This window comes from Xenopus tropicalis, chromosome 1 (assembly GCF_000004195.4).
Source record: "Xenopus tropicalis strain Nigerian chromosome 1, UCB_Xtro_10.0, whole genome shotgun sequence".
Classification (NCBI taxonomy): domain Eukaryota; kingdom Metazoa; phylum Chordata; class Amphibia; order Anura; family Pipidae; genus Xenopus; species Xenopus tropicalis.
This window is the reverse complement of record NC_030677.2, coordinates 76,736,335-76,754,041: the sequence shown is the minus strand read 5'-3', so window position 1 is coordinate 76,754,041 and position 17,707 is coordinate 76,736,335. Positions and strand designations below refer to the sequence as shown.

Here is a 17,707-nt window from a genome sequence, read left to right as displayed (position 1 = left end):
GACACAAGAGCCAAGAATATCCTGTAAATTATATCCTTATAAACCATACTTAGTTATTTAATTTCTGTCACGCGACTCACTAAAAACTTGTGTATAATAAAAATATTAGGATATTCAAGAACACCTCGGAGTTGTATTTAAAATGTTAGGATATTTTGTTATCTAGGAAAAGTACCAGGGTTAGCGATTGTATTCACTGGGCGGGGAGGGGTGCCTCCTTGTCTTTAAGGTTGTTAAAAAAAAAACAAAAAAAAAAAACTTTAAGACTGTTTTCCATCAACATGGATTTATGTTAGCTTCAGCTATGAGGCACTGCTGTTGTATAAAAGACAAAAGGGGAATCCATTAAAAATAGGAATTGTTTGCTTGGATAGGACTATATAGCAAATTACATTCCTGTTTTTCTGAGTTCTCTGAATAGTGAGCTTTAACACACCACTGAAAAAAAAGCACAGTGAGTAGTTGCAGAAATGGCACAAGTAAATTTAAGGCCACAAGCATGATAGGAAGTTGTTCAGTTTAGCTTTATTTTGAGTGACATAAGAGTGGCAAGTTACAGGCAGAACTAACGGTATGACTTTAAGAAGGCTATGAAAGTCCAGGTGCAGGAACCACTAAGAAAAAATGAGTTTCTCTCTGGCAGATACAATTGTGCAATCAGCAGTGCTGAAGATCGCAGCTTATTTCGGCGCCTCAAGCTTAATTTTGCTGTATTTGATGAAGGCCACATGCTGAAGAACATGAGTGCAATTCGGTACCAACACCTTATGACTTTAAATGTAAGTGTTCCATTCATCAAGTATGATTTATAGAGCAGATTCTTTTTGTAGCTGGCGACATCTCCTGATTAAACATGTAAGGCCATGCTTTTGATTTCTTTAAATTCTTTAGCCCAGCAAATCTGAACTTGAATATATGAAGTGTGCAGATACGTAATAAATTAAACAAATTAGACACGCATGGTCTTCTGTGGGCCAATTCAGGTTCTGTTCTATAATACATCAATGTCAAGAATCAGCCTTTTATTACCTGGAACATTACGAGCAGCTTTACTTAGTAAATCTGCAAATATACGGAGCTTGAGTTCAAATTAAAAAGTCTCTTGACTCTGGTCTCACTTTGTTACGGTGGCATGTGAAAGTGCTAATATACTAATTATATTTACTTTGTTCTACCTTCTTTTCTATAGCCAAATTCTGGCTGTAGCACTTAGATGAACTTAATTCATTTCTCATTTTATTATACAAACAGCTTAATAAATGAGTCATTGCAGCTTTTCATACCAACTGGGAGATTGTAGAATTGAAAGATGCCATATGTATATAATTGATATCAACTAAGCAACTGTATGATGATTGCATGCATATGCTGGGCAGACTGATGAACACACATTCACCGACCCCAGGTTTTACTAGTAGTTCTTCATTCCTTGCGAGTGCATATATTAGCAATAAAGTTTTTTTTTAGATACAGGTATAGGACCCAGAATGCTCGGGACCAAGGGTATTCCGGGTAAGGGGTTTTTCCATAATTTGGATCTCCATACCTTCAGTCTACTAAAAAATCAATAAAACATTAATTAAACCCAATAGGATTGTTTTGCATCCAGTAAGGATTATTTATATCTTATTGGGATCAATTACAAGGTAATGTTTTATTACTACAGAGAAAAGGGAAATCAGTTTTAAAAATTTTGTAATTATTTGATTAAAATCGAGTCTATGGTGGACGGGCTTTCTGTAATTCTGAGCTTTCTGGATAACGGGTTCCCAGATAAGGGATCCCATACTTGTACAAGTTAAAATAATTAAAGTGCTAAGCGACCATAACCAAGGTTTGGTAAATAGGATTGAGAGAGGACTCTTCTACTAATAATTATTATTAGAGTTAAGGTATAGTGGAAGGGTTTCTGGTCTGGCAAGAATTTTTGCTAACATAGTAATTGATCCATGCACTAAAACAGAATTGATTCATGCACATGGCATGTTATGGTGAAATATCAGAAATTATCAGTTACTTGTGGTTTACTTGTGATCTTTTGTATGCTAACAGATCTTTTAGTCTGAGAAAATGACCCCTGGCAGTTACTGCCGTGACTGTTCACATTCTTTGTGAGCAGCTGATACTCACATGTGGCCATAGAATATATGTTAGCCCCAGAGGGGCTGTGACTGCATGTCTACTACAGATCAGGAGACCAAAATAATTTCTTTCCCACACATAAATATGGTCAGTCTGGTGCACAAATTTTGCCTTAGAAAAATGTATATTCTTCCATCAGTATTTTTTGGTGTGCATGAGAGATTCATAGTAATGGTACACTGAAAGTTAATGCATACAATTTTTCAGGTCCAGTAAGATCTGCGAATAGAATGTTCTTTGTTAACGCAAAAGAAAGCCATGTATGGCTTCTGTTTCTTCTCATGAACATCTTAGCTTAATGAGATACAACCTCTAAAATTTGTTAGAGGTACAGATGGACAGAACAGCCATTTGCATGTGAACCTTGTCTGACTGGGCACATAGAAAGGAGCTTCAGAGCAGTTGTATTGACATCCAACATAGATGGAAGAAGCTAATACAGTGAAGCAATGCCTGCTTTTAGATACATGATTGACAATCTCCAAACTGTCAGCAGAATGAGTTATTGTGCATTCTTAATACAAAATACACATTTGAGTTAAAAGCCTTTATTAATTCTTGACCACGATTTTGCAAAACATGCACTGTATCTGTGAAAATGCTGAAGGAATTAGAACTTCCTCTTCAGATTTTCAAAAAAGAATTAATTTGTAATTTTGTTGTAAAGGCATGAGTTCAAGTATCAAGGCATATAAAGTACAGACTTGTATCTCATTGGAGCTAAAACCAAACCGTAATAGTGCTTTAAAGAACATATAAGTTAGTTTATTTGAAATCTTTTGCATGTGTATTGTTGTCTATATTTCAGACTTGTAAATGTGACCCACGTTGTTGCTGTAGATTATGAATCCAAGCCGTACAACCCCACACTAGTGTAAAATTCTAGAGAACTAGAGCTTCAGACTATAGTTAATTGGTTATAGCTATTCTTTTAGTGAATTTAAATTAGGTTTTTGGCCTCTATGTAAGGTAAGGCCATGGGTACATAAATCTTTTGCTCAGCTTCTCTCGGATTGCAGAAAAATGCAGGCTGAGAAAAAGCTCTGTGTGCCCATGGCCTAAAGCAGCTTTTGTTATACAGCAGTATAAGGCCATCTATCTGATGTGGTTAGGTGTGGTTATTCCCTCTCCCTAAAAAGCATGCATATCTAATTAAAGTACCTGTGCACTGGAAACCTTCATTTTTGTGCAAAGTGGGGTTGTTATACATAAGAATGCATACAGTATCCTTATAGAGTTACATAGTTGTCCTTTTAAGTTAGATGACTGATTTCTATATCCAGCTCAGTGTTTATGCACTTTCCTTAATATCAGGTGATCCCTTACTCTCTAGTGTAGTAATGACAAGGGACAGAGGCTTTTAGGAACGTGTCCATGAAAGCAACCTGGCTGTCCAAGAGCGCCACTTAGTGTACGATAAATAACATTGCAGCAGTAAGTTAAATTCTTGCTTCTCTAACATAGTCACTAGTGCGTTAAACTCTTTAATATCTAGTACAAGTATGGGATCCATTGTCTAGAAAGTTCAGAATTATGGGAAGTCCGTCACCCATATACTCCATTATAATCAAATAATTAGAATTTTTTAAAAATGGTTCTCTTTTTTTTCTCTGTTATTATAAAACAGTACCGTGTATTTGATCCCAAATAAGATATAATTAATCCTTTTTGGGGCAAAACAATCCTATTGGGTTTGATGAATGTTTATATGATTTTTTAGTACACTTAAGGTATGGAGATCCGAATTTCAGAAAGATCTTTTATCTGGAAAGGCCCAGGTACCAAGCATTCTGGATAACGGGTATCATGAATGTAATAAAAGCTTTAAATGGCTGTTACTAGGTAACAAGTTCCCCAAGTGAATCGCTGACAGATTTATTGAACCTCCAAATCTACGCGTTTCGATCCACTGAGGATCGTCGTCCGGATAGTGACAGGAAGTGAGGTGTAGAATTAAATACCCATATCACCCAATCAAAATTCTTTTACAGTTAACCCATCACGTGTATGATCTTATAAACACAATATATACATTAATACACATAAATCACAGTGTAAATAAATATCAAATGCATACAAAACATGTCAAATGCATAAAAATATATATAAAAATAGGGAATCGCCATTAATTTCACCACGATAGATAAATACGTGAAAGAGACAATCTCTGTTCCCAAATCACTATATACACACACAGAATGCAGAGTACACCACTTTGTTTGTCTCACAAACTGCAGCTCTCACGGACTCCATTTTTTGTTGCTTGTCCTTCCTGTGTGACTTTTGCACACATTCGCCTGCGCTTCCTGACATTCGTGAGAATTGAGTTTGATGCGTGAGGAAGGAGAATAACATGGCTGCTTGTTACAAGGATATATTGCACATGTCAGTGTCCCTCTCTGCGATAAAGTGAAGGGAGGGGGTGAGCTGCTATAGATTAATGCTGCTCTGCGAATGCGATTGAGTCAGGGGCACACTAGAGATCGTGTCTTTTTAAAGATCAAAAGGGGTCAGATGTAATTGTGTTAAACTGTCCAAATGAAATAGTGTACACATCCAGAGGGCTTTAGTTTTCCTTTTAAACCATTGAAAATTTTGAATTAACTCATATTAGAAATTTGCATAGAAGTACAATTTATATTTGGGTGGAAAACTGAAGAAGTGGACAAGCAAGGAACCTAGAGAGGGGAATCAGCAGACTGACATTGCTCAGCTTCTTAACAAATGAATTTAATCTGCATATTCAATATAACAAAAGACTAAATAAAAGTAAATGGGTTATTTTGAAATTAAAGGGATTGGTAACATTGTTTGCAGGTGTGAGTGTATTTTCTGTGGTTTAACAGTTCTGGGAATGCTATTTTATACAGTAAGAAAGATTGGCATTCACAAAATCAGCATTGCCTCCTCGAAAATACTCTGGTGGATGGAGTAAACATTTGTCATTTTTATTTTAGAATAAAATCACTGTTAAGCACAAAAATATAATGTGCTTAAAATTTTTATTGATTGTACCTTTTTTCCATTTATATGACAGTTTTCCTGTAAAACTAAACTTTGTTTTCTCTCCTAAATGCAGGCCAGGAGTCGCTTGCTTCTGACTGGAACTCCAGTGCAGAACAACCTATTAGAACTCATGTCCCTACTAAACTTTGTAATGCCACACATGTTCAGCAGCAGCACCAGCGAGATCAAGAGGTTGTTTTCTTCTAAAGCGGTAACTAAGATTTCATGTTCAACTGTTCCCCTTAAATTCACCTCTTCCACTAAGCTTATATAATAACTTTCTAATTTTTTTAGCAGCACTACTATTTTAGTTAGTATTTTAATGTAACATTAGTATTTCTCCAACATAAATGTCCCAACAGAGCTATGTATTTATAAGAGACCCCCCCCCATACATACCATAGGCCTCATGTCCCTGTAGCTGATCGCTACCTTTTTTTTACTTTTTCTGTAAGTATTTTCAGAGCACTCACCGATGTTTGTAAGCGCTCTTTATATTGTATTGCGGCCGCCATGTTGGATATTTAAATTTAGTCCAACATGACGCCGCGTAAGTAAATGCGCATCTTCTCCCTCCCCTAGACTTGGGTACTCCTGCTTGTGAGATTGAAAGGTAAATGCACATGCGCTTACTCTGGAGCTGGTCTTCTTATCTCCTGCACCGATTCGAAGACCAGCTCCAGAGTATTATGGGAATCTTTACACAGCTCAGCGTTTTTTCTTCCTGTTTGGCTTCTGATCATCTGAACAGGCGAAATATGGGGAGACTTAAGGGCACTATTGAGATAACTGAAGGTATGCCTGCAGTTTGAGATTAACTTTTTATTAGCCTTTCCTTCTCCTTTAAAATCTGTTGAAAAATCTGCAAAATAAGTCCATATTACACCACCTGCCAAGATCACTCAAAAGGTTCTTTGTAACTTTAGAACTTATTATAGTTACATAGCAATATTAACAAAAAAAGAGCAACCTTGTAGAATGATACCAGTAATCACTAAGGCCTAAAGGTAACATTTGTAGCAAAATGAACTAATCCAGGAAGAGTCACTTGTCCCTGAAGTACTGCACAATTCATCATTCATATTTTATATCTGCAGAAAAAAAATATACATAATTAACAATTACCCTAATACCACCACAAGATCATAAAAGGCAAGACATAGTAAAATCCTCATTTAGACCTCTAGGATGTTTAGTTTTTAGGGCCCAAATCCAATAACATTCCTTTCGTAATAAAATTCTCTTAGTATCCTGTCCCTCCCTTACTTTAATTTGTTCCAATTTTTACCATCTAAGTTGCGAGATCTGATGACCACATTCAAAAAAATTATTGGCCAGGCTTGTTTCTCTTTTTCTCCTTCGCCCGCGACAAATCTCCCCGGATTGCCATCCCACTGGTGAAAATGTAAGTCGCCGATGGGATGGCACACGCTGCGCAGGCGATTTCGTCAAATTGCTGAAAATGCCTCACGAGGCAACTTCGGCGATTTGCCGAAATCGCCTGCACAGCATGTGCCATCCCACTGGCGACTTACGTTTTCACGGGGCGACTAATCTCCCTGTGTGCCAGAGCCCTTAACCAGTTCTTTTTCCTTCTCTTTTTCTGTTTTCACATTTAGTGAAAACCTGTTAACTGATTGATTGTCTGGCTTATAATGTAATCATTTTACTGTGGTGTTTTAACCACCTTTTATATAATCTTATTTCACAATTTTATAAATACAGTGCTGCCTATGTGGAACACTGAGTGGAAATGAATAATTTCCTGGTAAACCTGAAGGTGGCAGTGTTTCTAATGGTGATCTATCACCACTGCTTGTGTCTCAGTATTCCTACATACAAATTAACACTTTGCCCTTTATTCCTACTTACATTTTATTTTAGAAATCCACCGATGAGCAAACTATATTTGAAAAGGAGAGAATTGCTCACGCCAAGCAGATTATGAAGCCATTTATACTGAGAAGAGTGAAAAGTGAGGTAATAGAAAATACAGGATATGATTTATATGACATATACATGCATTGATTGTAAGGTGAATGCAAGATGATTTCAACACCTAACATTAAGCAGCCTGAAGTGTTCATCATTTCAATGTGTTGTAACGCCAAACAACGCAACATACAGTAGACTGTAATCATGCACAGTTTAAGATTGAAACATCAAGCTGATGGGTTCTTATCCCATTGAGCAGTTTTTATAAATATTTAAATTAGACAGGGGTAATGTCCTATTTTGTTTTGCAATACCATGATATTGCAGGAAGGTAGCAGCTTGTTAGAGTTCTTACACAAACAATGGTCTGTTTTTGAGAATTTTAGTTATTATGCATCACATAATATTGCAGAGGTTATAAACACAATGAGGCCCTGCTATTAATTATAATTTCATTACAAGAAGCCAGAAGGCAATGTAGTTTAGCAGGCCAGGGGGGAATAGTATCAAATCATTGAGACCAGGTGAACAGAGCTATAAATAGTCCTTTCATAAAAGGGTCAGAGCCATAACATACTGACAGTACCAGACATAGGTGACACTACCTTAGTTTGTGAGACTCTTTAAGGCAGTCTTCCCCAACCAGTGATCCCTGAGCAACATGTTCCTCACCAACCCCTTGGATGTAGCTCCAGTGGCCTCGAAGCAGGTGCTCATTTTTTAATTTCTGGTAAGAAGGCTAGTATTGGTTGCATAAAAACAAGTATGATGCCAAACAGAGCCTTGTGTAGGCTGCCAGTCAGCTTAGGGGCTATTAAGTAGCCAATTATGGCTCTACTTGTCACCCCCATGAACCTTTTTTTCATGCTTGTGTTGCTCCCTAACACTTTTTCCATTTGAATGTGGCTCACTGGTATAAAAGGTTGGGGATCCCTGCTTTAAGGTAATTAGCAAATTAGAAAAACTGTCAAGTATTTTGGGAATTGTCTGATTCTCTTTAAAAAAAAAAGTCACTGATTTGGTGTGCCGTTTGCCCTACAGCCACACTGTTAGCAATACAAATATTTGTTAAGCATAAGATTCCAGACTGTCATCATTACTCAGCAATTCTGAACAGTTCACTTCCTTGTTCTTCCACACCTGATCCCATGTACTTTACACCATTCAAATTTTCTATATTAAATGTTCTTTAGTCAAATGGCTGTTGTATCTATCGTGAGTCTATCATTGTAATTCAAATAGGTCTACAATTAAACATATCCTTAGCAGGGCTATATAGAATAAATATCTACATTAAATAGTAGTAATTTCTACATTTTGAAACTCAAATTATTAACATACAATGTAGATAGGTTCATTTTGCTTCTTAATTTACATCATTTGTATTATGTACTTTACAGTTTTTGTTTTGGAAACAGCTTTTTTTATATGTATGCCAAAGTATGGGGGAGCATATGTTTTATCATGCTGTGCTCCTGCAGGGAGCAGATTATTTAGTTCTTATTGAACCCCAGCAACATGGTGGCTCAGTGGTTAGCATTGCTGCCATGCAATGCAGTTTTAGCCAGGGAACTATCTGCATGTCTGTTTTTTTTTTTCTGTGTTATCTGCTTTCCTTCCATACCCCAAAAATATACATGAAGTTTAACTGGCTACTGATAAAATCCACCATAGTGTGTTTGAAAGTGATAGGGACCTTAGACTAAATTATACTTTGGCAGAAACTGACGGTAGCTATGTAGTCTCTGTAAGACACCCCAACACTATATAAATAAAATGTTGGTGTTAAAGATGTATAATCTTCCATGATCTAATTTATCACTTAACTCTCAACAGGTTCTAAAACAACTACCTCCTAAACAAGACAAAATCAAATTTTGCCAGATGTCCAAAAAGCAGGAACAGTTATACAGTGACCTCTTGAATAAATTAAAGAAGTCAATTGATGCAACTGGTAGGTACATTGAATTTAGCCATTGTAACGCCCTGAAATATATTTTAGCAAAAATGAGAATCCTTTTTAGTCTTCACAGCAATTGGATGCCCTGTGTCAACATAAGATTCTTCATTAGCTTTGCGTAACTGGCTGGATTTTTTAGGCAATACTTGTGCAACACGTTTGTGTTACAGCCAACACAACATGACTCTGTCTTTGGGCTTGCATGTACAGGTATGGGATCTGTTATCCAGAATGCTCGGGACCTGGGGTCTTTCGAATCAGGGATCATTCCATAGTTTGGATCTCCATGCTTTTATTTTACTAAAAAATAATTTAAACATTCAATAAACCAAATAGGATTGTTTGCATCCAATAAGGATTAATTATATCTTAGTTTGGATCAAGTACAAGGTACTTTTTCAATATTACAGAGAAAAGGGAAATAATTAAAAAAAAAAGAGTAATTTGTTTAAAATGGAGTCTATGGGAGTTAGCCTTTCTGTAATTTGGATTTTCTTGGATAATGGGTTTCTGGATAACGAATCCTATAGCTGTATTACAAACAAATTAGCCATTTCCTGTACAAGCAGAAAAGCTGTTAAACATATTTATGGTTATGGTAATTTGGGCTGCATATTGTACCTTTTCTTAGAATAATATGCAACAATAATCACCTGCAAACTTTGAATTGCTTTTTTTTTCAGAGAAGAATTCAGAACTGTGCAATGTAATGATGCACTTGAGAAAAATGGCTAACCACCCTTTACTACACAGGCAGTATTACACAGCAGATAGATTAAGAACCATGTCCAAACTTATGCTCAAGGTAATTTTGAATCCATTAAATTTATTGTTATATATTGTTATATTCATATATTCCTTTCATATAGAGCATTTCTGACATATCAGTTATAGGTGAGTACTATATAAGTAACCTTTATTAAAAAAATGATATGTGCTCTTTAACACTAGTGATGAATTTATAACATAGCTTGACTAATGTTCATCAGAAGGTAAAATACAAGTCACACCATGAGAAGGAAATGAGCTCCATCAAGCAGAAAATTGATTCAATTATATTTTTGTAGCTCATAGAAAACCAGATTCATGTAGGATTTTTATACCAGAGGGTATGCAGTTGTGTAATCTGTAATACATACCAATGTATTAATTTAAAATAAAGATAAAAATGTCTGTTATTCCAAGTTTTACCTGTGGACTAACCCCCCCCTACTTATCTGTAGACACCACATTTACCCACACACCCCAAACAGCACTGATCTATCTATTCTGAATTCCATGGTGGATGCAAGGTCTATTTTAATGGACCAGGATTTATTTTACATCTGGTCTGACATTTATATAAGTAACCTTGTGTTAAATGTTTGTCATTATGGAACTGTCCTGTGGAACCCCCAAACCATGTATCATTTGCTTAATGGGGATATGAGCAGTAGTGTGTATTGCAGGTCCACATTTGGAATGGTTCAATGAATTATTTTTGTTTTTAGGAACCTACTCACTGTGACGCAAATCCAGATCTCATCTTCGAAGATATGGAAGTTATGACTGACTTTGAGCTACATAGACTGTGCAATGAATTTACCACACTTTCACAGTATAAACTAGAGAAAGAACTGATACTGGATTCTGGAAAATTTAATATACTGGAAAAGCTTTTATCTGACATTAAGAAAAAGGTACTGTGCTCAAAACTACATGTTCATAGAAAGCACTTGCATATTCAGTGAAAAGCATGAGAGATTTATTTTTATTGATAAGTAATTAGGGTTATTTTTGTAATTCATTTGCTAAGCTTCATGCTGGATTGATGATTTTTTAAGTGGCATTACATATCATAGTAAATCCCAGGATCATCTAATTACAATGAGCCTGTTCATGAATTTATTAACATATAAGTATGGACTTTTTGTAAGCTAACCTTTGCTATTATGGCAGGAAAATATTGTGATATGTTAGAAAACTGATAACATGCCATAATCACACACACACATTTATAAGTGTGACTTTTTTTTCTTTTATGCAAGCCTGAATCCAGTTTTTTCTGCTCCATATTCGGTGCGTTATTGATTTATAATTATATTCCAGCTGTTTTATTGATTCAAAATTATATTACACTAATTATGAATATGGGCAGAATGGGACTCTTGGGTCAGAATGGTAGTACTTAATCAAGTGAGAGAGAAAAGTACCACTTATAAACTGCACCTCCCCTTTTATCACAAATATAAGTACATGCATCACAATCTAAAAACCTAGACAGGGGCCCCACATCTTCAAACAGGAAACTGCTTCGTGTTGGAGATCAACACAGTTAAGTAAGCAGGGGTTCTGAGGGAAGAACTTGTCTATATCTGTTTAAATTTGTCTTCACACAATAGGTGGCACTGCTAATACAGATTGTTTCTCTGTAGGACAAGTATTGTGTTCAGCACAGACAGATATTAACCATGTAGAAATCAGACAAGAGTGTTCATGTAGAAGTCAATGGGAGTTGTATTATCGAATTTCAAGCTATTTTTCAATTTAAGATTAATTTGATCAAGTGTTTGGGTTTCAAGTTTTTTCTTGATTAAATGCATAATCGAAATGTTTGTCTTTTTTTTTTTTTTTTTTTTTAAATTAGATAAAAAAAAAAAAAAAACTACTTGGCTACCAAGTGTTAATGTCTCCAAAGCATTCCCCTTGTCTGATTATTAATCACGTTGTGTAGTGCGGCAGCATGCTCTTTTCCTTTGCAGAACAGAATTCTCCTTTCTGCGCTAATCACTGTTATGTTTTTTTTTTATTTGCTCTAGGGTGACAGAGTTGTATTATTCAGTCAATTCACCATGATGTTAGATATTATAGAAGTTTTCCTGAGGCATCACCAGCATAGATATGTCAGGCTGGATGGGAAAACGCAGATATCAGAAAGGTAGGCATGTATAATTGCTCTAATAGGAAAAGCTGTTTCATTGGATTTTTAGGGGTTATGTAATAAAAGGCATTGTTTGCCCTAGTGCAGTAACTCATAGCAACCAATCAGCAGGTATGTAAATGTTCTATCTATGGTGAGCATAAAACCAACGTACCCAATGCCATATTTAGACTACAAGTTGGTGACAAAGCCCCTTTAAGCTAAAGATCTCTTAAAAAATGGATTGTACTGATTCTTTTCAATTGCATACATTTTCAAATTTAGATATTTTTAAATTGTGATTTTTTTTTTTTTTGTAAAATTCACTAAACTTTCATACTGTGTTCCTATGTAGTCATATGAAGCTACTACCTCCCTTTCTGATTGTGTCTCTTGGAAAAAGTTTCTCCTGACTAATGCACTGGTCCCACAGGCCAAATGCCCCATCTACAAGGCCAATGAACATTTTTAAATTATTAAAGACTACCACAAAAGGGCTTGTAAACCCAAATATAACATTTTGCTTAAAGAAAAACAGATGTATATTAATTAAAATGGTCAATCATTTTAAAGTTATATGTAAGTATAATTGCTTCTGAATCTCCCCATCCCTTGATATTCTCTGCACTGCTGGTTCTGACTACATGTACCACTGAAACAATGCAGACATAATTATCTGTCCTTCATTTCCCATAATGCCTGTGTGGCACCACAGTCAGACCCAGAAGGAGAAGACCATCTCAACCATATTTAGACAGGCCAGTTAACTATAGGGCACGCCTAAAAATCCTGTCTAAATATGGTTGATGTGGTCTTCTCCTTCTGGGTCTGACTGTGGTGCCACACAGACATTATGGGAAATTTACTTACTATCCTCTGCAGATATCTGGCCAGAGATAGGCCAGTTAACTATAGGGCACGCCTAAAAATCCTATCTCTGGCCAGATATCTGCAGAGGATAGTAAGTTGCCAAATCTGACCTGGAGTGTCTAAGTTTACCTGTCTATGATCAGCTTTAGACTAGTCAACAGTGTGTCTCAAAAAAAGCTATGTGTATTGTAGGTGTGGATATATAAATAAGAAAGACAGGTCAAGGTAGCTTTAGGGTTGGAAGCGTTCAAGTTAGGGTTCAGCGCAGGTCAGCTTTTCATTGACCCATGCATTACTAACTCACAACCTTGACTTGCAGTTTAGAGGAAGACATGTGAAAACCGAGTTAAAAGTTAATTTAAATGTTATAATATAACTTTACTATAACATTTCTTTCTCAGACTATGATTAACAGACATTCCTTCCCTTGAAAATAACCCCAGCCATTTTTATTGGGAACAAATCAAGAAATCACCCAAATGTTATGTACCTATGGATGACTTTTATTGTATATGGCCTGAACTACTTTACATTTAGAGTTAGTGTCTTTTACATGATGTTATATTTCCTAAACATGTTGTTTCCTTGCTAGGATACATCTTATAGATGAGTTTAACACTGACATGGATATATTTATATTCCTTCTGTCAACGAAAGCGGGTGGCCTTGGGATCAATCTCACATCAGCAAACATAGTCATTCTCCATGACATAGACTGCAATCCCTATAATGACAAGCAGGCAGAGGATCGATGTCACAGAGTTGGGCAGACCAAGTAAGGCTTTTACCACATAACACATTATTGCTTTTCTTGTTTTTTCCCCAGTATCACAGCCCTGCAATCCTGGCTGCCAGATTTACTGTAAATCCTGTTTCCAAATTTACAAACACCACATATAATCTAAAACCTCTTTACCAGCTTACTGTGCTAGCTGATTCCCAGCTACAGGTATGGGGTCCGTAATCTAGAAAGTTTCAAATTACAGGAATTAAACTCCATTTTAATCAAATTCATTTTTTTTTAATTGATTTCCTTTTTCTCTGTAATAATAAAACAGTACCTTGTACTTAATCCCAAATAAGATATAATTAATTTATATTGGAGGAAAAACAATCATATTGGGTTTAATGTTTAAATGATTATTTAGTAGACTTAAAGTATCATGGAGAGGCCCCTTATGCAAAAAAAAATGAAGTCCTGAGCATTCTGGATAACAGATCCCATACCAATGCTTGGTTATTGAACTAAAAAATGTATATATTTTTGAAGTGCAGAAATGGGTAAATACATGTTTTGTTTTTAGGGAAGTAAAAGTGATCAAGTTAATTGGCAAAGGAACCATTGAAGAGTCAATGCTGAAGATAAGTCAGCAGAAGTTAAGGCTTGAACAAGATATGACAACTAATGACACAGGTATGTATTTTTGAATCCTACAGCTGGCCCTATACAGGATGATGATAGCTGCCAAAGTGGCCCCTACAGACCTAAACAAGCAAGCAGCAACTGCACTCAAGAGCTATATACGGGACTTGCCCTTAAAATATTCTTTATTGCGGAAATGCAACGTTTCAAGGCTAAGACAGCGCCTTTGTCAAGCATAAACATACGTCAAAGTGACGGCAATATATAACCCACTCAATAACAATAATTAGCATCAATCAATTAAACAAATTAACAATGCAATAGTGATAATACTAATCATAAAGAAAAATTTTACACAAAACTACAGTGTACAATAGCATAGTTTTAGTATAGCAGAAATATATTTTATAATGTAACAAAATTATTATTATTAGTGAACTTAAGCGAAATTCCCAATTATAAAAGTGACTGTGTGTGAATGCTTACACAATAAACTTAAATAAGTTTCCAGTTTCAATAGTGACTCATTCAATAGTGCTGTAAAAAGGAGCAGACCCTGCCAGATACAAAATAAGAAAACAATGTTGCTGAGTTAAAAATGTTACAATGATTAAAAACGTTTATCAATAAAATACAGACCTAGTTGACAACTCTTCAGCCTATGCAGATAGCAAAAAGATGGCCTTCCCACCGATATCTGGATAGCAATTGGCCACATGTCCATCAATAGTGACAAGCACATTGCTCAGTGATCCAGTGAGATCAGCCTGATTTTGCCAACCACATAGGTAGGCAGATCCAACAAAATTCTCTAAAAATACAAATATGGCAACTTCAGCTTAAAACAGTGGTTTTCATACATAGCTGTCAAAACTATTATCACTGCTTCCCATTATAATAGTATTTCCCAGCCTGTCATGGTGGTAATAGGCTGACTTCTGGTAAGAAATGTCCAGCATTTATACACTTGTCACTAGTACATGTGCTTCCAGCACAGCATTTCCCTTACTATTGTAAGAAGTGACAGGGAGTAACTTAGTGTACAGAAGCCTGCAATATGAGCTTTTATCATATAGGCAGAAAGAATTCCCTCATTCTGTACATTGAGTTCTACATTGATACAAAAAGCCTTCTAGAAAATTGTAAATGTCCATTAACCCATAGACATCAGCCTTATATTGTTTGCTTTTATTTCCATTTACTGAAGCTCTTAATGACATTTTGTTTAGTTATGCAGGCACATAATCTGAGAACATATATATAACCCAGAGCACAATATCCATAATGGGATATTACATTATTAATGCTCTACTACATAAATTGCACTTGCATTTAGCAGAAGCCAGGACTGCATCATTCATAGCATATATGTCCATATTATCTGTACATTGCTGGTCTATATAAAAAGTGACAAAGTCCACTTAAATAGATTCCCAATCATATATACCTTTCTACAAACATGCACTGATAAACAATACATTAAATTTAAAGCAAGGACTATATAAAGGTATATATAAAAGCCAGCCATATTAACAAATACATATAAACTTGGTTTATCTACCTGTGTATAGCCAGCATAATTTGGATGTACAGATGTACCTTAAAGTGGCAGTGACATGTATCAGGGACTGTAATAAACTCTCCAATGCTAAACTCACTTTTAAAAGGTGCCTTCATGCAGCCTCCCGTTACAGACCTGAGCTGCAGCTTCTTTCCCAGATGTCTCAGTAGTTTATGGCAAGCATTGGGAATTGGCCAGTCAGGGGCATTAATGGTTGTCCCTCTGATTTTGTATTATGCCAAAAAAGTGAAAACCCCCTTCTGAAGTTATGCTACAGGGAGAATGGTTAGTGAGGTTGTAGCAGACCAAAATGTTGCGGAAAGGAGTGCTCCCAAATATGCCAATCCCCTTCACATACAAAGCAGAATAGCAGAAGAGTGCCAGGTTTTGGGGTGCAAGATAAGAAGGTAAGCAGCCATATAGAATAGGATATACAGACAATTAGCTGTTACACTGCTAGGGTTGTCGCCTAGGCAGGATTTGCTCAGCTGCTAAAAGTGATGCTTTATGCCAATGTTATTAATAAAAAAAATTAAAATATAGGAAGGCTTTACACTGCTAAGTTCCAGATAAACCGTGTTCCTCATGCTTATCAAGCTCACTTGGAAAATATGGCAATTTTTAAGGGGGAATTTACTAAGCTAATGTTAGTATGTGCTTGATTTATACTCCCTAATCTTGTACTATTGGCTCTCACATCTTTTCACACTGTGCTCTTTCATTGTAGGAGATGAAGGAACCATCCCTCTGGACATGGCTACTTTACTGAAAACATCCCTAGGCCTTTAATGCAACAGCAGCTCTGTTCTGACACCAGATATAAAGTAGCAGTCGTTTTTCTACTGACTTTGCCATTTCTGAACATTTGTACTTTTTTGTAACCATTTGATATTAAAAGTGCTTCAGTAAACCTCAAGCTGTGTAACAAAGCTGAGCTGGTATGGCACAAGAACTGTTATGGCACAAGTTGTACTCTCCCAGCTGGCACTTGGGTGCCATGTTCTCCCACACTGCCCATATGAGGAATGGGTGCAGACTCTTTAGCGCTTATATCGTCAGTATTTTTGTACTGCCAGTGGTTGCCTACCTCTGCTGCTCTCTGCTGTATTCCAGGGAATAACGTGTATATTTTTTATGAAGACACTGATGTTGGCTTCTGTTTGTTTTTCTGTTACATTTATTTAGGAAAGTCCAAGGAATAAAATGTACACTCCAAATTCATAAATAATTGTGTTTTGTAAACAAAATGCAAAAAAATAAATATTTGTTAACTGCCTCGGTTGCAATGGGTTTGTTGTGCATCTGTCTCAGTAGCAGGGAAACCATTGCCTGTGCAGGGTCAGAAATGAACCACTCCCATTTTCTTTTTTTTGCAAGTCATGGTTCAACCTTTTTTGTGCTGCTTTGGCCCTTTGATCTATGCCTCGTGCTACAAAGTAAGCAAATGGAAAAGAAAAGCTAACAAGCGCACAGGTCAAATTGCTGGACGGAAACAAAGAATCTCAGCACTCACACTATGGGTTATTCATGCGGGCACCATAGATTTAACCTTTGCTTTTCTGATTCAGTTAGATTTCCCCTGTTGCCACACTGCATGCTTTTTAACACTTTACATTTACAGCGAAAACAAACAATAAGTGCTATGAAGCACACTACAAATGGGTTGGGCCACGGGCAGTTTTGCTAGTACAGCATAATGAGTGTCTGCATTCAGTGTTATTGCTCTAACATGCTTAGTTGACAGTGACCACTGTAAAATATGCTTACTTGCCCAGGGCTACTGTAAGTTGTTAGGGTTATGAGTTACCATGAGTGCCCCTGGATATATGGTGTGGTTGCATAGCAAGATCCTGTGGGTCAGAAAGTCCTTGTCTTTTCACTGTTAAAATGTAACTACCACTAAAGTTGCCCCAAGGCTTACCAGGCCGACTATCAGTAGGGGGTGGGCCCTAGACTGCCAAGAAAAGTGAG

At 36.4% G+C, this 17,707-nt stretch overlaps 1 protein-coding gene across 3 annotated transcripts in view; it reads left to right on the top strand.

Moving 5' to 3' along the window:
- smarcad1 (SWI/SNF-related, matrix-associated actin-dependent regulator of chromatin, subfamily a, containing DEAD/H box 1) overlaps window positions 1–17,017 on the top strand; it is a 71,122-nt gene extending 54,105 nt beyond the window's left edge. For 2 of the 3 annotated variants that reach the window (NM_001015697.1, XM_018092929.2), the window contains 10 exon segments: window positions 644–779; window positions 5,222–5,359; window positions 7,033–7,128; window positions 8,920–9,037; window positions 9,727–9,848; window positions 10,534–10,722; window positions 11,842–11,960; window positions 13,405–13,587; window positions 14,117–14,226; window positions 16,464–17,012. In NM_001015697.1, the coding sequence (NP_001015697.1) occupies window positions 644–779; window positions 5,222–5,359; window positions 7,033–7,128; window positions 8,920–9,037; window positions 9,727–9,848; window positions 10,534–10,722; window positions 11,842–11,960; window positions 13,405–13,587; window positions 14,117–14,226; window positions 16,464–16,525 (1,273 nt within the window). In that variant the 3' untranslated portion in view covers window positions 16,526–17,012. 3 annotated transcript variants of the gene reach the window in all.
- Window positions 17,018–17,707: the final 690 nt, after the last annotated feature.